Source organism: Narcine bancroftii, chromosome 3, assembly GCF_036971445.1.
Source record: "Narcine bancroftii isolate sNarBan1 chromosome 3, sNarBan1.hap1, whole genome shotgun sequence".
Lineage (NCBI taxonomy): Eukaryota > Metazoa > Chordata > Chondrichthyes > Torpediniformes > Narcinidae > Narcine > Narcine bancroftii.
In genome coordinates this window covers 234,656,274-234,680,521 of record NC_091471.1, presented here as the reverse complement: position 1 = coordinate 234,680,521, position 24,248 = coordinate 234,656,274, and the positions used below count along the sequence as shown (strand labels likewise).

General features: G+C 52.9%; 1 protein-coding gene across 1 annotated transcript; it reads right to left on the bottom strand.

Moving 5' to 3' along the window:
• Window positions 1-7,259: 7,259 nt before the first annotated feature.
• Window positions 7,260-18,075, bottom strand: rasip1 (Ras interacting protein 1). Its single transcript, XM_069922907.1, has 8 exons — window positions 17,445-18,075; window positions 15,982-16,019; window positions 15,621-15,772; window positions 15,253-15,368; window positions 12,366-12,606; window positions 8,707-8,879; window positions 8,194-8,341; window positions 7,260-8,049 (listed from the first exon to the last, which is right to left on the bottom strand). Exons 1-8 carry the CDS (start codon window positions 18,057-18,059, stop codon window positions 7,871-7,873), a joined length of 1,662 nt encoding a protein of 553 aa, XP_069779008.1. The 5' UTR covers window positions 18,060-18,075; the 3' UTR covers window positions 7,260-7,870.
• Between the last annotated feature and the right edge of the window lie 6,173 nt (window positions 18,076-24,248).

The following is a 24,248-nucleotide window of genomic DNA, read 5'->3' as shown; positions in this document are numbered from 1 at the left end:
TTTATGAAACCGAGACCCCCTCCCACGGGAACTTCCCGTAAAGGTCTCATCCAGTTAATTTCTGGCTTATCCTCTCCTTTATAATGTCTAGGTTCCTGCTCTCCAGGAAATGAATCAAAGGGTTCTGCCCTTCCCTCCCGGAGGGTCTCACACTGTTCTGAATCAAAGTCTCCTCCCTCTCTTGTCAATAGAGGTGGTAATCTAGTACTTTGTGAACGGGTCATCATACCACCCCTACTTTCTTCTCCTTTCTTTAGCTGTGGGGGAGGAAGGGAAGGTGAAGAAGAGTAGAGCATATGAGAGAGGGGAAAGATAGGAGCCGGCATAGGAGGAGCATAAGGTGGAGGAAGGGAATGTAACACATCCCATTCTTGTGTTTCAGGGACAAAAGGTTCCTCATCCTTCTTGTTCTTTCATTCCTTTTCATTAAAAACCAGTTGATCAACCGATCCACTGACCCAGCAGGCTGCATATTCTCTGCTCTCAATATTATCTCTTTGATTTTGATAGAGCCAGATGTTCAATGCCTGACACATCCAGTCCTCATCGGATCTGAACTTTGGCCAATATACCGAATTCCCTTTTATCGGGTTTTTAACCCATTCCAGACAGTAATACCTGACCATGGTCTGTTTGTCTTTCCCGCGGGTTCTCCCCGCTCCCCAATCAGATAGCATTAATCCTAACGGACTTTGCTTAGTTATCTGATCATCCCGTCCTTCCTTAGGACTATTTCCCTTGCTAGTCACACCTCCCATACTAACAGGTAAGTAAAATTCCTCTTACCGGGATCCAGTAGCTATTCCTAGCGCGCTTCCTTAACGTCCTCCCTTCGTTTGTTCTCAATGCCTCTTCTCGGATATCACTTGCTTCATCCACTGACCAGTCACCCGTCTGTGAGTCCAGCTGAATCAGTCGGGGTGCACCTACCCTCGTCGTCGGGCACTCTGTCAGTGGAGGGAGTGGGATCCCGGACGAGTCCCCATTTGTGAGAAACAGAAGCACCTTCACAGAATTTGCTCGAGACAAAAATTGCGAACAAAGAACATTTATTATACAACAATGCAAAGTTGGGTGCTTCCCCTTACCCTGGGAATACATACACATACTGGGGCTCACCCAACTTTTATACAGTTTATTTCAGTATAGAAGTACCCTCCCCCTTACATTCTTCTGCCTCCTGCCTCCTGGATGAGTTTGACATTAGGCAATCCTGTCTGCCTATGTGCTGTTTCTGTGAACGTGGAGGACCAGGGGGTATCCTGTTCTGTGTCCCATCATGTCATTGTCCTTATTGTCCTTATTCACACCTTCCCAACCCTCAGGGCTTACTTGCAGAACTTGCTAATTCTGTCTAAGGCTAGAAGACCCTTATCTTATTCAGACTAACTTTACTTCCTACATTCTATTATCTACCCTTATCCTATTCATACTGGCTTTATTTTACACATATATCCATACTAGCTTTCTTCATCTCTCATATTTTTACATTAGTTTTACTCATCTCTCACAGTGGGGAATATAGAATCAATATAATTCATTATTAATTGAAAATGTAATTGTGGTTTAAAACTTTTAAAGTACTCAAAAATAAAGTATTTTAACATCTCATAACAAAAATATTGTAAGGTCTATTGGGGTGTAATTCCAAATATTTAATTCAAAATTTTTTAAATTTCGGACCAAAACTTACCTACCTTTGTACAAAACCAAGTAGAATGTGTAAAAGAACCAAATTCTTTGTTAGAGAGAGTGGGCCTGGATTATGGGCCCCAGTCCCGGAGTATATACATCTCCCCCAGACAGTGCAGCTCCCTCAGTCCTGGCCCTGGGGAGGATGGGCCTGGATTATGGGCCTCAGTCCCGGAGTATATACATCTTCCCCCAACAGTGCAGCTCCCTCAGTCCCGGCCCCGGGGAATTATGGGCCCCGGTCCCGGAGTATATACATCTCCCCCCGACAGTGCGGTTCCCTCAGTCGCGGCCCAGGAGAGAGTGGACCTGGCTCTCAGGGTCAGAAGGAAGTGACTAATGACAGAGTGATGAAGGACAGGGAGAGGAAGAATACAGTGTTGACAGCGACATCTAATCTCGTGTCCTGAACTTTAATCTCCCTGAAAGCCTAATTGAAGAGTTCTTGCTGGGTGTGTATCCGAATGTACCGGTAAACATTTCCCGAGGGAGCCAAGTCTTAAAGGGATTTATAGAAAATCTTTTCCCCTCCCTCTTTCTTTCCCATCTTCCCCCCTCTGTCTTCATCCCATTCCTTCTGACCCTTACTCTCCCCTCCTCTCTCCTGCTTTCCCCTCTCCCCCTCCCACATCCCACTTCTCCCTCTCTCCCCATCTCTCCCTCCATCTGTTCCTGCCTCTCTCTCCCTCTCTCCCGAGTTTCTCCCACCTTCTCAACCCCAACCTCTTCATCCCTCTTTCCCTTTGCCTCTCCCTCCCTCTTTCCCACAGCCCTATCCCCCTCACCTCTCCGTCTCTCTCTCCCATCACCTCTCCCTGCCTCTCTCTCCCCACCTCTCCCTCCCACTCCCCCACCTCACCCTCCCTCTCTCACTCTCTCTCTCCTCTCTCCCCATCTCTCCCACCCTCTCTCCTCCCACCTTCCTCCCTCACTCCCCTCACCTCACTCTCTCCGCCCACTTCTACCTCCCTTTCCAACACTTCTCTCTCCCTCTCCACCACCACTCCTTCCCTCTCTCCCCATTTCCTTCTCCCTCACCCCCACCACTCCCTACCTCACCCTCCCTCTCTCCACCTCTCCCTCCACTTCTCCCTACCTCTCCCCATCTCTCTCCCCATCTATCCCCCCTATCCCCTCCTCTCCCTCCCTCTTCCCCCTCCCTCTTCCCCCTCTCCCCTCTACCCCTTCCCTCCATCTCTCCCCAAGCCCTCCCCACCTCTTCCTCCCTCTCTCCAACACTTCTCTCTCCACTTCTCCCTTCATCATTCCACCATCTCTTACCATCCCTTTTCTCTTTCCCCATCCCTTTTCCCTCTTTCCCTACGCCTCTTCCACCCTTTCTCCCCTCACTGCTCCTTCCCTCTCTCTCCTCACCACTCCCTCCCTCTCTCCCCACCCCTCTCTCCCCACCCCTCTCTCCCCACCCCTCTCTCCCCACCCCTCTCTCCCCACCCCTCTCTCCCCACCCCTCTCTCCCCACCCCTCTCTCCCCACCCCTCTCTCCCCACCCCTCTCTCCCCACCCCTCTCTCCCCACCCCTCTCCCTCCCTCACTCCCCTTGCCTCGCCCTATCTCCGCCCACTTCTCCTTCCCTCTCTCCAAAACTTCTCCCTTCCTCTCCACCACCATTCCCTCCCACTTTCCCCCTCCCATCTTCTCTCTCCATCTCTTCCTCCCTCTCTCTCCCCATTTCCTCCTCCCTCACACCCACCCTCCCTCTCTCCCCACCCCTCCTTCCCTCTCTCCCCACCTCTCTCTTTCACCACCTCTCTCTCTCACCACCTCTCCCTCCCTCTCTCCACCACCCCTCCCTCCCTCTCCCCACCTCTTCCCTCTCTCCCTGACCTCTCCCTCTCTCTCCCCACCCCTTAATCTCTCCCCAATTCTCCCTCCCTCTCTCCCCTACCTTGCCCTCCCTTTCTCCCCACCTCTCCCCCACCCTTCCCTTCCTCCCACCCTCTCTTTCCATTCTTTCCTCGCCCTCCCTCTCCCCTCCTCTCCCCAACTCACCCATCTCTCTCCCATCTCTCTCCCCTCCTCTATCCCCTTCTCTTCATCCCCCTCCCCCTTCTCCAGCCTTCCCAACCACTTCCTCCCTCTCTCCACTCACCTCTCCCAACCTCTCTCCCCCACCTCTTCCTCCTGTTCTCCCACATCTCCCTCCCTCTCTCCATTCTCCCTCCCTCTATCCCCCACCTCTCCTTTCCACTCTTCCCCAACCCTCCCTCCCTCTCCTACCTCTCCCTTCCTCCCCTACCTCACCCTCCCTCTCTCCCACATCTCTCACTTCCTCTCTCCCCCACCCCTCACTCTCTCCTCCACCCCTCCCTTCTTCTCTCCCCAATTCTCCCTCCCTCTCTCCCCTCCTCTCCCTCCCTCTCTCCCCATCTCACCCTCCCTCTCTCCCCACTTCCCCATCTCTCCCCACCCCTCTCTCCCTTTCTACCCCTCATCTCCCACCCTCTTCCCCCTCCCCACACCTCTCTCTCCCCATGTATCTATCCCAACGTCTCTCCCACCCCATGCCTGTCCCTCTCCCCACATCGCCCTTTCGCCACATCTCTCTCCCGCTCCCCACGTCTCTCCCTCTCCCCACATCACTCCTTCTCCCTCTCCTCACGTCACCTTCTCCCCACATCTCTATCTCTTCCCACATATCGCCCTATACTCATGTATTTATCTCTCCCCACATCTCTCTCCCCATGTCACTCTCTCCCCACATCTCTCCGTCTCCCCATTTCTCCCCACATCTCTCCCGGTCCCCATATCTCTCTCTCCACATGATCTCTCCCTCTCCCCTCCTTCTCTCCCTCTCCCCATTCTCTCCCTACATCTCCCTCTCCCCTCGTGTCTCTCTCTCTACCCACGTCTCTCTCCACCCACGTTTCTCTCTCCCTACATCTCTCTCTCCTCAAATCTCCTTCTTCCTATTTCTCCCTCTCCCCACATCTCTCCCTCTCCCCACATCTCTCCCTCTCCCCACATCTCTCCCTCTCCCCACATCTCTCCCTCTCCTCACATCTCTCTCTCTCCCCACATCTCTCCCTCTTCCCACATCTCCCTCTCTCCACATCTCTCCTTCTCCCCATGTCTCCTCCTCACCCCACGTCTCTCTCTCCCCACGTCTCTCTCTCCCCACGTCTCTCCCTCTCCACAGGTCTCACCCTCTCCCCATGTCTCTTCCTCCCCATGTCTGTCCTCTCTCCACCTCTCCATCTCCCCACATCTCTACCTCTCCCTACCTCCCTCTCTCCATGCCTCTATCTGTCCCCACATCTCTCCCTTTCTCCATGTCTCTCCCTCCCCACATGTCTCTATCTCTCCCCACATCTCTACCTCTCCCTATCTCTCTCTCTCCACGCCTCTATCTGTCCCCACATCACTCCCTCTCCCCATGTTCTCTCCCTCTTTCCACGACTCTATCTCTCTCCCCATGTCTCTCTCTCTCCATGTCACTCCATCTCCCCATTTCTCCCCATGTCTCTCCCGGTCCCCACATCTCTCTCCTCACAATCTCTCCCTCTCCCCTCCTTCTCTCCCTCTCCCCATCTTCTCCCCACGTCTCCCTCTCCCCAAGTGTCTCTCTACCCACGTCTCTCTCTTTCTCCCCACATATTTCCCTCTCCCATCTTTCTCTATCTCTTCACGTCTTTCTCTTTCATCCAATGTCTCTCTAGCTCTCCACACGTCTCATTCTCTCCCCATGTCTCTTCCTCCCCACCTCTCTCCTTCTCCCCACATCATCCTCTCCTCACGTTCTTTCCCTCTTCCCACATCTCCCGCTCCCCACATTTCCCTCTCCCCATGTCTCCCTCTCTCCCTCTGCCATGTCTCCCTCACTCACGTTGCCCACTTCCCACTTCTCTCCCTCTTCTCACGTCTTTATCGCTCCCCTCATCTCCCTTTCTTCCTACATCTCACTCTCACCACATATCCCTCTTCCCACGTCACACTCCCCACCTTTCTCCCTCTCCCCACATCTCCCTCTCCCCACATCTCCTTCTCCCCATGTCTCCTTCTCCCCACGTCTATCCCTCTCCACATCTCTCCCTGTCCCCACATCTCTCTCTCCGCATGTTCTCTCCCTCTCTCCCTTTATCTCCCACTCACCACGTCTCTCATTACCCACGACTCTCTCTCCCCACATATCTCTCTCTCCACTTTTCTCCCTTTCCCCACGTCTCCCTCTCCTCAAAACTCCCTTTTCCTACATCTCCCTCTCCCCATATCTCTCCCACTACCAACCTCTATCCCTCTCCCCACATCTTTATCTCTCCCGATGTCTCTCCTGCAAACTGTCTCACCCTCTTCCCATGTCCTTCTCCCCATGTCTCCCTCTCCCCACGTCTCCCTCTCCCCGCATCTCCCTCTCCCCACATCTCTCTCCCTCCCCACCCTCTCCCCACATCCCCCTCTCCCCATGTCTCTCCCTGTCCCCATGTCTCTCTCCCCACCTTCTCTCTCACCCTACCCTCTCCTCATGTCTCCCTCTCCCCATGTCTCTCCCTCTCCCCATGTCCCTCCCTCCCCACACCTCTCCCACACCGGATATCTCTCCCTCTCCCCACATCTCTATCCCTCCCCATGTTCTCTCCTTCTACCCATTTCTCTCCCTCCTCACGTCTTTCCCTCTCCCTACGTCTCTATCTCTACCCACATCTGTCCCTCTCCTGAAGACTCTGACTCCCCGTTCTCTCCCTCTTCCCACATCTTTATCTCTTCCCATGACTCTACCTCTCCCCACCTCTCTCCCTCTTCACATTTCTCTCTCCATACGTCCCTCTCTCCCCACATCTTTCTCTCTCCCCACGTTCTCTCCCTCTCTCCCCTTATCTCCCACTCCCAACCTCTAGCCCTCTCCCCACATCTCTCCATCTCCTCACATCACTCCCTCTCCCCACATCTCTATCTCTCCCGCACTGTCTCACCCTCTTCCCATGTCTCACTCCCCACGTTCTCTCCCTCTCCACACCATCTCTCCCTCTCCCCACGTCTGACCCTCTTCCCATCTGCCTGTCCCCATGTCTCCCTCTCCTCACGTCTCCCTCTCCTCACGTCTGACCCTCTTCCCATGTCTGCCTGTCCCCATGTCTCCCTCTCCTCACGTCTCCCTCTCCCCACGTCTCTCCCTCCAACCACGTCTCTCCCTCTTCCCACGTCTCTATCTCTTCCAACATCTTTATCTCTCCCCACGTCTCTATCTCTCCTGCAGTCTCAATCTCCCCACTTACTCCCATTTCCCCACGTTCACTCCCTCTCCCTAAGTCTCTCTCCTCGCCTCTCTCGCTCTTACATCCTTATCTCTCCCCACGTCTCTCCCAACTTCTTTCTCTCTCCCCTAGTCTTTTTCCCTCTCCCCACCTTCTCTCCATCTCCCCACCCTTTCCCCACGTCTCCCTCTCCCCACGTCTCTCTCCCACTCCCCACATCGCCCTCTCTCCATTTCTCTATCTCTTCCCACCTCTCTCCCTCTTCTCATGTCTTTATCTCTCCCCACATCTCTCTCGCTGCACATCTCTCTCTCTCTCTCTCCCACTCGCTCTCTTCACACAAAGACAGACCAACACTGAATTTTGGGATCTTTATTTGTGGTTATCAATGTTCAGACACTTGCTGACTTCCTGGAGGCCTGAATGGGCCACTCATTCCCCTCCATTTTGCTCCTGCTACAGCATTATTAACATTGATGATTCTGCCATTTTTCTCCCGCGATCAGTCCTCAAGGATGCAGGGAGGGGAGGGGGTGATAGAGGGAGGGATGGGAGAGCAGGAAAAGGGGGTGAGGGGAGAGAGGGAGAGTGGGAAAAAGAATGGTGGTGTGGGTGAGAGAGGGGAGAGCTGGGAGTGAAGGAGAGAGGGTGATTGGGGAGGGAAGTAGAAGGGAGTAAGGAGGGGGAGGTAGAGGACGGGGACAGAGAGGAGAGGTGAGGAGGGGGACAGAGAGGAGGGGAGGGGGAGAGGAAGAGAGGGGAGGGGAGAGGAAGAGAGAGGGGGGAGAGAGGAGGGGGAAAGAGAGGTGAAGGGCAAAGAGGTGGGGGAGACGAGTGGAGGAAGGAGGGGAAAGAGGAGGAGGGGAGAGAGGGGAAGGATAGGTGAGAGGGGAGAGAGGAGGAGGGGGCAGGGAAGTGAGAGGGGGTAGCTCGAGGCGAGGAGGGAGGACAGGGAGAACACACCCTCGTCACAGAGGCCTCTGGTTCACGGGCAGGGTCTCCTTCTCCAGTTCCCAGGCAAACTGACGGAGGTCACAGAGGAGTGTCCGGATTTCCTCGCTCTCCACCGGATCCGTGAGGGAGAAGCGGAACTCAGACGCAGGAAGAATCAACGGCGGATGTTCCCCGAAACTCTCGAAAATCTCACCTGCAAGGGTGACATGGACAGAGATGTACATACTCTGGGATCGGATCCCATAATCCAGGCCCACCCTCACTGGGGCAGGGACTGAGGGGTCGCACTGTCAGGGCAAGGTTCTGTGTTCTGATTGCTTCCCTTCCCAGTCCATACCTTTCTGGAGCTCGTCTAAGGCAGAGGGTGGAGGGTCCCAGGCCGAGGGCCTTAACCTTGAGGGTCCCACCTGGTAGTTGCTCAAGAGATGGTAGAGCTGGGCCGGGGACAAGGCTGAATGGTCTTCCAGGAGGGTGTCCCAACACATCTGTGGGGGGAAATGTGGGGGGGGGTGGTAGAGGGGCAAGAGAGAGAGGGAAGAGAGAGGCGATGAGAGGGGGAGAGAGATGGGGAGAGCAAAAGGGCGAGAGAGGGGGTAGAGAAAGGAAGGAAAGAGGGGAGAGAGGGAGGAGGAAGGGGGAGTGGACAGGGTTAGAATGAGTCCTGCTCACAGACCCCCTCCCTTTTTCCCCCTCTTTCCCCAACCCTCTCTCCCCTTCCCTCTCCCTCCCTCTCACCTGCTCTCTCTCCCCTTCCCTCTCACCTGCTCTCTCTCCCCCCTTCCCTCTCCTCTCTCTCCCCTTCCCTCTCTCCTGCTCTCTATCCCCCCTCTTCTCCCCCTTCCCTGTTCACCATCAGGAGGCTGGTCTTCGGGATACAGAGGAGGTTGACGGCGGTGGAGAGTTTCTGGAGGTAACGAGAGGCGATATCTGCCATCCCCACCGTCTGTGTCCAATCCAGGACCTGGTCCAGATTTGTCCGGATCTGCACTCCTCTCGTCCACTGGTAGAAGGAGCCCCTCTCCCCTGGAGAAGAGGTGGTCACAGGTTCAGACACCCTGACAGAAGACACCCTCCCTTTCAATGACCCCAAATCCCTCCTAATCCCCCCTCAACTACCAAATCCCAAAACCCATCCAACCCTGAAACAGCTGTACACTGAAACCCCTCAGAACCTCCACATTACAGCACAGAAACAAGCCTCTGGCCCTTCTATTCTCTGCCAAATCATTTCTCTCCCTTCTCCCACCCTGCACCAGTCCATAGCCCCCCATACCCTTCCCATCCATGTTAAAATGGAGCCTGCATTCACCACCAGCTCATTCCACACCCTCACCCCTCTCTGTGTGAAGAAGTGGTGAGAGGGGTAGAGGGGCAAGAGAGAGAGGGAAGAGAGAGGTGATGTGAGGGAGAGAGATGGGGAGAGAAGGGGTGGGAGAAAGAGGGGAGAGCAAAAGGGCAAGAGAGGGGGTAGAGAAAGTAAGGAAAGAGGGGAGAGAGGGAGGAGGAAGGGGGGAGTGGACAGGGTTAGAGAGAATGAGTACTGCTCACAGACCCCCCCCCCTTTTCCCCCCTTTCCCCAACCCTCTCTCTTCCTCCCACTCTCTCCCCTTCCCTCTCACCTGCTCTCTCTCCCCTTCCCTCTCCTCTCTCTCCTGCTCTCTATCCCTCCTCTCTCCCCTTCCCCCCTCTTCACCCCAAGGCAGAGAAATGATTTGGCAGAGAATAGAAGGGCCAGAGGCTTGTTTCTGTGCTCTAATGTGGAGGTTCTGAGGGGTTTCAGTGTACTGCTGTTTCAGGGTTGGATGGGTTTTGGGATTTAGTAGTTGAGGGGGGATTAGGAGGGATTCGGGTAGGAGGGGGGGTCCATTTCCTGAGACCCCTGGAATGGGGAAGGCATGGGACTGGACCCTGAGACCCCCCCTGGAATGGAGAACATAGACAACACTTTCCAACCTTTCCCCTTTCACCCTTAACCCGTGTACTCTGGTTTGTATCTCACCCGCCCTTAGTTAGAAAACCTGGCCTACATTTACTCTGTCTATCCCTCCTCATCATTTTAAATTCCTCGATTGAATCTCCCCTCATTCTTCTACACTCCAGGGAATGAAGTCCCAACCTGTTTAACCTTTCCCTGTAACTCATTTCCTTAAGTCCGGGCAATATCTTGATTTGTGAAGGCCAATGTGCCAAAAGCTCTCTGTACAACCCTGTCCACCTGTGACGCCATTCTTGGGGAATAACGTGCCTCTATTCCCAGATCCCACTGTTCTACCGCACTCCTCAGTGCCTGACCATTCACTGGGTACGTCCTTTCTTGGTTTGTCCTTCCCAAATGCAACACCTCACGCTTGTCTGCATTAAATTCCATCCGCCATTTTCCCAGCTGGTCCAGATCCCTCTGCAAACCTTCCTTGCCGTCCACGATGCCTCCAATCATATTGTCATTTGCAAACTTGCTGGTCCAATTCCCCACATTATCATCCAAATCAATGAGATCAACGACAAACAACAACGGTCCCTGAGGCAACACCACTGGTCACAGGCCTCCAGTCTGAGAAACATCATCCACCACTACTCCTTGTCTTCTCCCGTCCAGCCAACATCGAATCCAGTTTACTGATTCAACATGAACACCGAACGTCTGAACCTTCCTGACTAATCTCCCATGTTGGATCTTGTCAAAGGCCTGAATAAAGTGCACATAGACAACATCCACATCAAAAAGTCTGTAAGATTGGTTAAACACGACCTTCCACACACAAAGCTATGTAACTATCCTAAATCAGTCCCTGTCTGTCCAAATACTTGTACATCTGATCTCCAGTCTCACCCGAGCCTCTCTGGACCCATTTTCCCCTTACCCCATCTCCCAACACCCTCTCAACCCCTCCAAATTCCCTCCAGGCATGAAGAGACCCACTTGGGATCTATCCCAACCCCTCGCAATCCATGGCAGGGACTACTGGGGCCTCTCCAACCACCCCCCCCACAAGAATGCTGTTACCCCCTCCGATCTCGACCAAGTTCTTGGAACTTCTCCAAACCTCATCTCCATTGGTACTGGAGCTCCGCAGGGCTGCGTTCGTAGCCCCCTGCTCTACTCACTCGCCACCTACGAGTGTGGCTCGGTACAACAATAACACCGTCTACTAATTTGCTGGCGATACCACAGTAGTGGGTTGTGTAAAGGAAGGGGATGAGTCAGCGTACTGGAGGGAGATGGAAAACTTGGCTGAATGGTACACCAACAACATCCTTTCACTCAATGTCACCAAAACCAAGGAGCTGATGGTTGACCAGATGATGGAAAGGCAGAGGTGAATGATCCAGTGATCATTGGGGATCAGAGGTGGGGAGGGGGAGCACATTTAGGTTAATGGGAGTCACCATCTCCGAGGATCTTTCCTGGACCCCAACAACACACCAATGGTATCGTGAAGAAAGCACATCAGTGCCTCGACTTCCCCGGGAGTTTGCGGAAGAATTAGCCCCCTCAGATCTCCTCTAAACACCCCTGAACTCTCTCAAGCCCTGAAGACCCTCCCTCACCCATTGTGGGGAAGAGGGGGGGTCTGAGACTCCACTCGTTCAGGGGGGTCCCTGGGATGAGGATATTCCATCTGGTTCAGGGGCCCAGCTGTCAGTAGGTCCCTCCCCATTCCTGGGGGTTTTCAGGGTATGGCACCCACTCCCTCCCCATTCCTGGGGTCTCAGGATATGTTCAACCCCCTTCCCCATTCCCAAGGGTCTCAGGGTATGGTCCCCACTCCCTTCCCCATTCCCAGGGGTCTCAGGCTACTGTCCCCACCCCCTACCTATTCCTGGTGGTCTCGGGGTACGGTCCCCACCCCCTCCTTGTAAAGGTTAAAACCATGTGTTTTTACTGAGTTAATTTTGTGCCTGTCCCTTTCTGAAATTGTTGTTTGTAGTGTTACCCATAGTGACAATGACGTTATATGTCGTAATATCCGGACAAACGGAGAACGTGCATCTCATTCTGTGAAGAATTATGAAGGATACTTTTTGAATTTGTTTTAATTCATCTTAATTTTATCTTAATTTTGGTTTATATCTGTTTAAAGTTGAATATCATTATAATTTTACAGTTCGCTTTGTTTATTCATCATTATGAAATGTCAATGCAAAATTATGCAAAATGTTTCTCCATTTTATCAATGAATTAAAGCTACTTACAGCTGCAACTACGCGTTTGGTTTATTGGATTAATTCGGAATATCATCATTTATGATTCTGTGAAGATTACACTTTATAAAATTGGGAAATATTAGAACTTGGAAAGTGTTGCCTATGTTCTCCATTCCAGGGGGTCTCAGGGTCCAGTCCCATGCCTTCCCCATTCCAGGGGTCTCAGGAAATGGACCCCCTTCCTCCCCATTCCTGGGATCTCAGGATCCAATGCCTTCCCCATTCCCAGGGGTCTCATGGTACAGTCCTGACCCCCTCCCTGTTCCCAGTACATGCGGAGTTCTGCTGAGTCTCCTCCCTCACCTCTCTCCATCAGGGTGTTGAGGACAGATGCATTGCAGAAGAAGAAGAGGTAGCCAAACATCTGGGAAACCAGCTCGGCGTGCAGCATGTAACCACGGCCCAGCTCCAGAGCATTGCCAAGAATGGCAAGGATGCTGTCCACGCTCGGGGGTGTCCATCCTGCACCACCCTCTTCTGCTGTAGGGGCTACGCTGGCAAAGGGGTTGGTGTCCAGGAGGGCAGGGAGCATTGAGTACAGGGTCTGGCATGGAAGAGAGATGGGCGGCATCAGAGGGGCCAGTGGCAGAGGAGGGGGGTGATGATGTGGCGCACACACACTAATGAAGTGGAACATTAAATTAAGATGTGGTACACTCGCTGATGATATCACGCATACCCTGATGATGAGGCATTCCCAATGATGATGCAACAAACACACAAACACACACACACACACACACACACACACACACAGTGATGATGTGGCCCACTTACTGATGAATTAGTATTCTTACTGATGAAGTGATATTCTCCCAAATGATGCAGAAAATGCGCTGAAGATGCCAATGATGAGGAACCTACATTGACGGTGTGATACCCTGATGAATTTAGACACACATCGATAAAGTTGGATACAGACTAATGATGTAAAATACTCTGATGATGAGGTCTACACACCGATGACATGGAACACAATGATAATGTAACGCACATTATGATGATGAGGTCCACACACCGATGACATGGAACACAATGATAATGTAACGCACATTATGATGATGTGGTCCACACACCGATGACATGGAACACAATGATAATGTAACGCACATTATGATGATGTGGTCCACACACCGATGACATGGAACACAATGATAATGTAACACACATTATGATGATGAGGTCCACACACCGATGACATGGAACACAATGATAATGTAACACACATTATGATGATGAGGTCCACACACCGATGACATGGAACACAATGATAATGTAACGCACATTATGATGATGTGGTCCACACACCGATGACATGGAACACAATGATAATGTAACGCACATTATGATGATGTGGTCCACACACCGATGACATGGAACACAATGATAATGTAACACACATTATGATGATGAGGTCCACACACCGATGACATGGAACACAATGATAATGTAACACACATTATGATGATGAGGTCCACACACCGATGACATGGAACACAATGATAATGTAACACACATTATGATGATGAGGTCCACACACCGATGACATGGAACACAATGATAATGTAACGCACATTATGATGATGTGGTCCACACACCGATGACATGGAACACAATGATAATGTAACACACATTATGATGATGTCGTCCACACACCGATGACATGGAACACAATGATAATGTAACACACATTGTGATGATGAGGTCCACACACCGATGACATGGAACACAATGATAATGTAACACACATTGTGATGATGTGGTCCACACACCGATGACATGGAACACAATGATAATGTAACACACATTATGATGATATCGTCCACACACCGATGACATGGAACACAATGATAATGTAACACACATTATGATGATGTGGTCCACACACCGATGACATGGAACACAATGATAATGTAACACACATTGTGATGATGAGGTCCACACACCGATGACATGGAACACAATGATAATGTAACACACATTATGATGATGAGGTCCACACACCGATGACATGGAACACAATGATAATGTAACACACATTGTGATGATGAGGTCCACACACCGATGACATGGAACACAATGATAATGTAACACACATTGTGATGATGAGGTCCACACACCGATGACATGGAACACAATGATAATGTAACACACATTATGATGATGAGGTCCACACACCGATGACATGGAACACAATGATAATGTAACACACATTATGATGATGAGGTCCACACACCGATGACATGGAACACAATGATAATGTAACACTCATTATGATGATGAGGTCCACACACCGATGACATGGAACACAATGATAATGTAACACACATTATGATGATGAGGTCCACACACCGATGACATGGAACACAATGATAATGTAACACTCATTATGATGATGAGGTCCACACACTGATGACATGGAACACAATGATAATGTAACACACATTGTGATGATGAGGTCCACACACATGATACAGCACACAATGATAATGAAGAACATGCTGGTGATGCAGCGCAAATATTGATGATACGCCACATACTCTCCTGTTGTGACACACATGTTAATGATGTGACACACATGTTGATGATGCAGCAAACACTGATGATGTGGCAAACACTCTGATGACTAGACTCTCACACTCTGGTGATGCAGGACACACATTTGATGATGTGGCACACATGCACACTGATAATACGTTGCACACGCTGATCATATGGCCCACATCTGAAGGGTGCGACATACCTGCGGATGATATGCTATGCACACTGATGGTGTGGCGTACACAGCAATGATGAGATTCACAAACACTGAGGATGCGGTGGATACCGATGATGTGGCACAAACACTAATAATGTACCACACACACCAATGATGTGACAGACACACACACACACACACCCTGATAATGTGGCACAAACATGGATGGTGTTCCACACACTTACACACACACCCTCACTCTGTTGATGCAGCACATCCACTGATGATATGGCACATGGTGTTGATGTGACACACATGCACATGGCACAAACACTAATGGTAGGGCACCCATGCTGATAATAGGGCACACACACTGAATCAAAAGCGTGCCCGCTGATGATAGGGAACACATGTTGATGAAAGGGTACACATGTTGATGAAAGGGTACACATGTTGATGATGGGAAACACATGCTGATGATGAGTCGCTGACCTTGGTGAGGTGGTAAACACACTGCTGGAAGGTGTACATGATCACCTCGTCCAGCAATACCATGGCTTCCTCACACGTCTCCATATCCACGGAATCAGAAGGGTCATCAAGGAGACCTTGGGGAGGGGGAGAGGAGTTAACCCGGGGAGGGGGAGAGAGAGGGGATTGGGGATGGGGAGTGGGGTCGAGGAATGTGGACGGAGTGTAGATGGGAATGGGAATGGGGGTAGAAATGAGGAGTGGGGATGGGAATGATGTGTGGGATTGAGGACAAGGAGGAGGAGTGGGGATGGGGATGGGGACAGGGATGGGGAGTGGTGACAGGGAAAGGTGGCGATAGGGAGGAGGCTGGATAATTCCTCACTCACCTTCCGCCTCCTCCCGCTCCAACTCCGATGACTTTCTCTGGGTGAAGTTGAGCAGCTCGACAGCATTGGCCATCCAGAACATGATGGGTTGCAGGTCGGAGGTCATTTCCTCGACCCTGACACTGGGTCTGTCCTTCGACCTCTGAGGTAGGCTGCATGAAGGGAGAAATGTTTCAGTGAAGTCACACTCTGTTCAAGGCTTTTGGACCAGACTATCACCACCAATCAACAAAATCAATATTACCGTCATCACCACCAACACCACTAGTACCATTAACACCACGATCAAAATCATCTCCATTATAACCGCCATCAACACCATCATGAACAACCAATGAGCAGACATGGCAGCAATACAAACCTCTCTGGCCGTTTGTCCCCAATATCCTTCACTGTCTCCTATGGATGGCAGAAAAAAGAGGTCATCAATGATCGGGCTGTGAACGAGGTTATTCAGCCTGCCCGCTCCAACTCCATTAGTAAGGGAATGTTCTCTCTTCCCTGGTGCACCCACCCCCACCCCCCACCCCAGATATCTATCATCCCCTTCTCCAGGACACAGTGATCCCATCTGATGAATGGCAGTGGACTCCCGACTCACCATCCGCCCGTCCTTCTCTAGAGGACCTGAACCAATCTCCTTCAGAACGACTCCTATCCCCAATAGAACTGACTATTCCAAGAAGAGGCAGAATGGCCACCCACCTTGCTCTTCCCCCCACTTCCAGGATTATAGGGGAGTAAACAGGGTAGGCCTCGAGGAAAATTGCTGGAAAGTGATAGGAGACATCGGATATACAAATATTTGGATAGTCAGAGGCTGATTAAGAACAGACATGTCTTTGTGCATGGGAGGTCGTGTTTAGCAAGTCTTGAAGAGATTTTCGAGGAGGTTCCCATGAAAGTAGATGAATGAAAGGCTGTTAATATTGTCTACATGGACTTTAGTCAGGCCTTTGGCAAGGTCCCACATGGGATGTTGGTCAGGAAAGTTCAGATGCTCGGCATTCATGAAGAAGTAATGAACTAGATTCAACAATGGCTACTCAGGGACAAGATAGGGAGTGGGAGTGGATTCTCAGACTGGAGGCCTTTGACGACTGGTGTGCCTCAGGAATCAGTGCTGGGACTATCGTTGTTTGTGTTTGGGATGTTGGGCTTCATTAAGAAGGGGATTGAATTCAGGAGTAGAGAAGTCATGTTGCAATTCTACAAATCTCTGGTAAGACCCCATTTAGAGTATTGTGTGCAGTTTTGGTCACCAAACTACAGGAAATATATCAATGAGATGGAAAGAGTGCGGAGATTTACTAGGATGTTGCCCGGACTCCAGGAACTGAGTTACAGGGAAAGGTTAAACAGGTTGGGACTTTATTCCCTGGAGTGTAGAAGAATGAGGGGAGATTTGATGGAGGGATTTAAAATTATGAGGAGGACAGACAGAGTAAATGTCGGTTGGTTTTTTCCACTGAGGGCGGATGAGATCCAAATCAGAGGATACAGGTTAAGGTGAAAGGAGGAACTTCTTCACAAAGAGAGCGGTGGTGGTGTGGAATGAGCTGAGGTGGTGAACACGGGCTTGATTTTAACGTTTTAGAAGAATTTGGACAGGTTTATGGATGGGAAGTGTATGGAGGGCTAATGACCAGGTGCAGGTCAGTGAGACTAGGCAGAATAATGGTTTGCCACAGTCAAGAAGGGCTGAAGGGCCTGTTTCTGTGCTGTAAGGTTCTATGAGGAGCTACACCAGAGGGAGGCCTTGAGGAGGGGAGCAAGAGCTTAATTAGCCTCCACCTCCCTCCTCCCCACCAACTCCTTGCTCACCCAGACAACCTTCTTGACCAGGCCAGCAATCCTGACCAGAAGCTGGGCCAGGCGCCCGGGGCCATAGGCCTCGTACGAGGTCTGGGCGCAGGCAGCGAACAAGTAGGATGGAGCCAGTCTGCAGGCCCCGTCACCATGGCAACTGCCCCGGACAATGATTTCCTCCAGCAGCTTGCGCTCTCCATCTTCGTCCTCTCCGCATCTCAGTGCTGGAAGTGGGCTGGCGAGGTAGGCCCGGCGCGCCTCCTGGTCCTCGCAGAGTGAGCGGCCACAGGCGGGGCAGCCGAAAGCCAGCTCAGTGACGGGCCGTCCTCGGCAGGTCGGGAACCAGGCTGGGGGGCCAGAATCGTGCCTAGGATCCTTGTACATCAGCAGGACGTGCTCCCCCAGGCCCAGGAGGTCGCCAGGATAGAGGCGGGTCTCTCGTGAGACAGGGCAGCCGTTGCGGGATACGTGGGCGCCAGGAAATGCCTGCACATAGGTCGAAGGCTTTTGTCCTTCACGCACGACCCTGCGGATGCGACAGTGGCGGGGCAAAATATCCGGGGCAGAGATGAATGAGGCGATGTCAGACACGCAGGGAGTATGACCAAAAATGTGAGACCTCCCAGTCATGAGGTGCAGCAGAAGGTCCTGAGGCCAAGAGGGAGGGAGGAGGAGAGAGATGAAAAGATGTCCATCAGTTGTGATTGATAGGGTAAAGGGTGTTTCACCGCTTGTGTGTGAGACGCGACGGGACAGAGGGGGCTACACTCTATGTCCCACCCCAGGAGTGTGTGACGGGACGGGGGAGAGGGAGCTTCGCTCCGTGTCCCAAATCAGGAGTGTGTGATGGGATGGAGGAGAGGGAGCTTCACTCTGTGTCCCACCCCAGGAGTGTGTGTTGAGACAAGGGAGAGGGAGCTTCACTCTGTTTCTCACCCTAGGAGTGTCTGAAAGGACGGGGGTGGGGGGGCTTCAATCTGTGTCTCAACGCAGGAGTGTGTGATGGGACAGGGGAGAGGGAGCTTCACTCGGTGTTCCACCCCGGGAGTGTGTGACGGGACAAGGGTGAGGGAGCTTAAATCTGTGTCTCAACCCAGGGGTGTGTGAGGCGACGGGGGGGAGGGACTATATGTCCAACCCCAGGAGTGCGTGACGGGACAGGGGGGAGGGAGCTTCATTCTCTGTCACACCCCGGGAAAGTTTGAATAGATGGGGGAGAGGGAGTTTCACACCGTGTCCCACACCGGGAGTGTCCGATGGGACGGGGGAGAGGAAGCATCACTCAGTGTCCCAACCGGAAGTTGACAGGATGGGGGGAGTGGGAGCTTCACTCAGTTTCCCACCCTAGGAGAGTATGACAGGACGGGGTGAGGGGGCTTCACTCTTTTTCCCACCCTGGGAGTGTGTGACGGGATGGGGGTGAGGGGACTTCTCTCTGTGTACCATCCCGGGAGTGTGTGCTGGGTCAGTGGAAAGGGGGCTTCAAACTGTGATCCACCCCGGGAGTGTGTGAGGGACAGGGGAGAGGGAGTTTCACTCTGTGTCCCACCCCGGGAGTGTGTGACAGGACGGGAGGAGAGGGAACTTCACTCTTTGTCCCACCCTTGGAATTACTGAAGGGACGGGGGAGAGGGGGCTTCAATCTGTGTCCCAACCCGGGAGTGTGTGACGGGTTGGGGAAGAGTAGATTTTACTCAGTATCCCACCCCAGGAGTGTCTGACGGGACTGGGGTTGAGGGGGCATTAACATGTGATCAACCGTGGGATTGTGTGACAAGACAGGGAGAGCGATCTTCACTCGCTGTCCCACCCCGGGAGTGTGTGACGGGACAGGGGAGAGGGAGCTTCACTCTCTGTCTCACCCAGGAATGTTTGATGGGATGCGGGAGAGGGAGTTTTACTCTATGTCCTAATCTAGGAGTGTATGACAGGTCGGGGGAGAGGGCACTTCAATCTGTATGCCATCCCATGAGTGTGTGACAGGACGAGGGTAGAGGGGGCTTCACTCTGTGTCCCACCTTGAGACTGTGTGACAGAACTGGGGGAGAGGAGCTTCACTCTGTATCCCACCCTTGGAGTGTCTGAAGGGACGGGGGAGAGGAAGCATCACTGTGTCCCAACCCAGGGGTGTGTGACTGGATGGGGGAGAGGGGGCTTCACTCTGTGTCCCACCCCGGGAGTGGGTGACGGGACAGGGGAGAGGGGCCTTCATTCTCTGTCACTTCCCGGGAGTGTTTGAATGGATGGGGTAAAGGGATTTTCAATCTGTGTCCCACCCAAGGAGTGTCTGATTGGATGTGGGTTAGGGGGCTTCACTCTGTGACCAACCCCGGGAGTGTATGACGGGATGGGGGTTGAGGGGGCATTAACATTTGTCCCACCGCGGGATTTTGTGAAAGGACAGGGTAGAGGGAGCTTCAGTCTGTGTCCCACCCAGGGAGTGTGTGACAGGTTGGGGGAGAGGGAGCTTCTCTCTGATTCCCACCCCCGGAGTGTTTGATGGGATAGGGGAGATGGAGGTTCATTCTGTGTCCTAATCTAGGAGTGTGTGACTATGGGGGAGAGGGGGCTTCACTCAGTGTCCCACCTCGGAAGTTTGTGACGGGACAGGTGAGATAGAGCATCAAACTGTGTCCCACCCTTGGAGTGTGTGACGGGATGGGGGTTGAGGGGGCATTAACATTTGTCCCACCATGGGATTTTGTGAAAGGACAGGGTAGAGGGAGCTTCACTCTGTGTCCCACCCAGGGAGTGTGTGATAGGTTGAGGGAGAGAGAGCTTCACTCTGATTCCCACCCCCGGAGTGTTTGATCGGATAGGGGAGAGGGAGTTTCATTCTGTGTCCTAATCTAGGAGTGTGTGACTGTACGGGGGAGAGGAGGCTTCACCTCAGAAGTTTGTGACGGGACAGGCGAGAGGGAGCATCAAACTGTGTCCCACCCTCGGAGTGTGTGACCGGTCAGTGGTGAATGGGCTTCACTCTGTGTCTCACCCCAGGAATGTGTGATGGAACGGGAGAGAGGGAGCTTCAATCAGTGTCCCACCCCGGGAGTGTGTTACAGGATAGGTGAGAGGGAGCTTCACTCTTTGTCCAAACCCAGCAGTGTGTAACGGGACAGGGAGGAGGGAGCTTCATTCTTTGTCACTTCCCGCGAGTGTTTGAATGGATGGGGGAAAGGGATTTTCAGTCTGTGTCCCACCCTAGGAGTGTCTGATTGGAAGTGGGTGAGGGGGCTTCACTCTGTATCCCACCCCGGGAGTGTGTGACGGGATGGGGGAGAGTGTCTTTTACACTCTATCCCACCGAAGGAGTGTTTGATGGGATGGGGGAGATGGAGTTTCACTCTGTGTCCTAACCTAGGAGTGTAAGACGGGACGGAGGAGAGGGCACTTCAGTCTGTATCCCACCCCGAGAGTGTGTGATGGGATGGGGGAGAGTAGGTTTTACTCTTTATCACACCCCAGGAATGTGTGACGGAACAGGGGTTGAGGGGGCATTAACATGTGTCCCACCATGGGCTTTTGTGACAGGACGGGGAGTGGGATCTTCACTCGCTGTCCCACCCCGGGAGTGTGTGACGGGACGGGGGAGAGGAAGTTTCACTCTGTGTCCTAATCTAGGAGTGTATTACAGGTCGGGGGAGAGTGTGCTTCAGTCTATATGCCACCCCAGGAGTGTGTGACAGGACGAGGGTAGAGGGGGCTTTAACATGTGTCCCCACCGTGGGATTGTGTGACAGGACAGGGGGGGAAGGAAGCTTCACTCTGTGTCCCACCCCGGGAATGTGTGACAGACGGGCGAGAGGGAGAATCACTCTGTGTCCCACACCAGGATTGTGTAACCGGATGGGGATGAGGGAGTTTCACTCTATGTCCTACCCGAGGAGTGTGTGACGGGATGGAGGATAGGGGGCTTTAGTCTCTGTCCCACCCCAGGAGTGTATGATAGAACGGGGGAGAGGGAGCTTCAATCTGTGTCCCACCCTGGGAGTGATTGATGGGATGAGGGAGAGGGAGTTTCACTCTGTGGACCACCCCAGGTGTGTGTGACTGGTTGGGGGGGAGGGGGCTTCACTCTGTGTCCCATCTCGGGAGTGTGTAATGGGACAGGCAAGAGGGAGCATCAATCAGTGTCCCACCCCGGGAGTATGTGATGGGACAGGAGAGAGGGAGCTTCAATTAGTGTCCCACCCCGGGAGTGTGTGACGGGACAGGGGAGAGGGGGCTTCACACTGTGTGCATCCCCAGGAGTGTGTGATGTGACGGCGGGGGGAGGGAGCTTCATTTCTCTGTCACTTCCCAGGAGTGTTTGAATGGATGGGGGAAAGGGCTTTACACTCTGTATCCCTCCCCAGGAGTGTTTGATGGGATGGGGGAGAGGAAGTTTCACTCTGTGTCCTGCCCTAGGAGTGTAAGACATGACGGGCGATAGGGAGCTTCACTCTGTGTTCCACCACGGGAGTGTTTGATGGGATAGGCGAGAAGGGGCTTCAATCTGTGCCCCACCCTGGGATGGTGTAACGGGACAGGGTAGAGGGAGATTCACACTGTGTCCTACCCGAGGAGTGGATGACTTGACAGGGGTAGAGGGGGCTTTAAAATGTGTCCCACTGCTGGATTGTGTGACAGGACTGTGGAGAGGGAGGCTCACTCTGTGTCCCACCCCAGGAGTGTTTGATGGGATAGAGGAGAAGGGGCTTCACTCTGTGTCCCACACCACGAATGTATGACGGGACGGCGTAGAGCGAGCTTCAGTCTGTATCCTACCCCAGGAGTGTGTTACAAGACAGGGGAGAAGGACCTTCACTCAGTGTCCCAACTTGGGAGTGCTTGAATGTCTGCGACTCTGTGTCCCACCTGGGAGTGTGTGACGGGATGGAGGAGAGAGGACATCACTCTGTGTCCCATCCCGGGAGTGTGTGACGGGACAGGGAAAAGAGGGCTTCACTCTGTGTTCCACCCCGGGAGTGTGTGATGGGACAAGGGTGAGGGACCTTAATCTGTTTCCCACTACGAGGGTGTGTGATAGGATGGGGGAGAGGGGGCTTCACTCTGTGTCCAACCCCAGGAGTGTGTGACGGGATGGGGAGGAGTGAGCTTCATTCTCTGTCACTTCCCGGGAGTGTTTGAATGGATGGGGCAAAGGTATTTACACTCTGTGTCCCACCCTAGGATAGTCTGATTGGAAGTGGGTGAGGGGGCTTCACACTGAATCCCACCCCAGGAGTGTGTGAGGGAGGGGGAGAGGTAGTTTCACTCTGTGTCCAACCCCATGAGTGTGTGATGGGTTGGGGGTTGGTGGGAGCTTCATTCTCTGTCACACCCTGGGAGTGTTTGAATGAATGGGGGATAGGAATTTTCACTATGTGTCCAACCCTAGGAGTGTCTGATTGGACGTAGGTGAGGGGGCTTCACTCTGTGTCCCACCCTAGGAGTGTCTGATTGGACGTAGGTGAGGGGGCTTCACTCTGTGTCCCACCCCGGGAGTGTGTGACGGGATGGGGGAGAGTAGATTTTACTCTGTATCCCACCTCAGGAATGTGTGACGGGACGGGCGTTGAGGGGGCATTAACATGTGTCCCACCATGGGATTGTGTGACAGGATAGGGAGAGGGATCTTCACTCTCTGTCCCACCCCGGGAGTGTGTGATGTGACGGAGAGGGAGCTTCACTCTCTGTCCCACACCAGGAGTGTTTGATGGGATGGGGGAGAGGGAGTTTCACTCTGTGTCCTAATCTAGGAATGTATGACAGGTCGGGGGAGAGGGCGCTTCAGTCTGTATGCCACCCCTGAAGTGTGTGACGGGACGAGGGTAGAGGGGGCTTCATTCATTATCCCACCCCAGGGGTGTGTGACAGGATGGGGGAGTGGAACTTTCATTCAGTGTCCCTACTTGAGAGTGTTTGAATGGATGGGAGAGAGGGAGTTTCACTCTGTGGCCCTAACCGGGAGTGTGTGATGGGATGGGGGAGAGTGGGTTTTACACTGTATCCCACCCCAGGAGAGTTTGATAGGATGGGGGAGAAGGAGTTTCATTCAGTGTCCTACCCTAGAAGTGTAAGATGGGACGGAAGAGAGGGCGCTTCAGTCTGTATCCCACCCTTGGAGTGTGTGACAGGACGGTGGAGAGGGAGGCTCACTCTGTTTCCCACCCCGGTAGTGTTTGATGGGATAGGGGAGAAGGGGCTTCAATCTGTGCCCCACCCTGAGAGGGTGTAACAGGACAGGATAGAGGGAGCTTTACACTGTGTCCTAACCTAAGAGAGTGTTACGGGACGGGGGAGAAGGGGCTCAGTCTGTGCCCCACCCCAGGAGTGAATGGATGGGGGAAAGGGATTTTCACTCTGTGTTCCAACCCAGGAGTGTGTGACGGGATGGGGGAGAGTAGATTTTACTCTGTATCCCACCCCAGGAATGTGTGACGGAACAGGGGTTGAGGGGGCATTAACATGTGTCCCACTATGGGATTGTTTGACTGGACGGGGAGAGGGATCTTCACTCGTCCCATCCCGGGAGTGTGTGACGGAACGGGGGAGAGGGGGCTTTAGTCTGTGTCCCACCCCAGGAGCATATGATTGGATGGGGGAGAGGGAGCTTCAGTTTGTATGGCACCCCAGGAGTGTGTGACAGGATGGGGGAGGGTGACCTTCACTCAGTGTCCCAACTTGGGAGTGTTTGAATGGATGGGAGAGAGGGAGTTGCACTCTGTGGCCCTACCCGGGAGTGTGTGACAGGACGGGGAGAGGGATCTTCACTCTGTGTCCCACCCCGGGAGAGTGTGACGGGTCGAGGGAGAGGGAGTTTCAATCTCTGTCCCA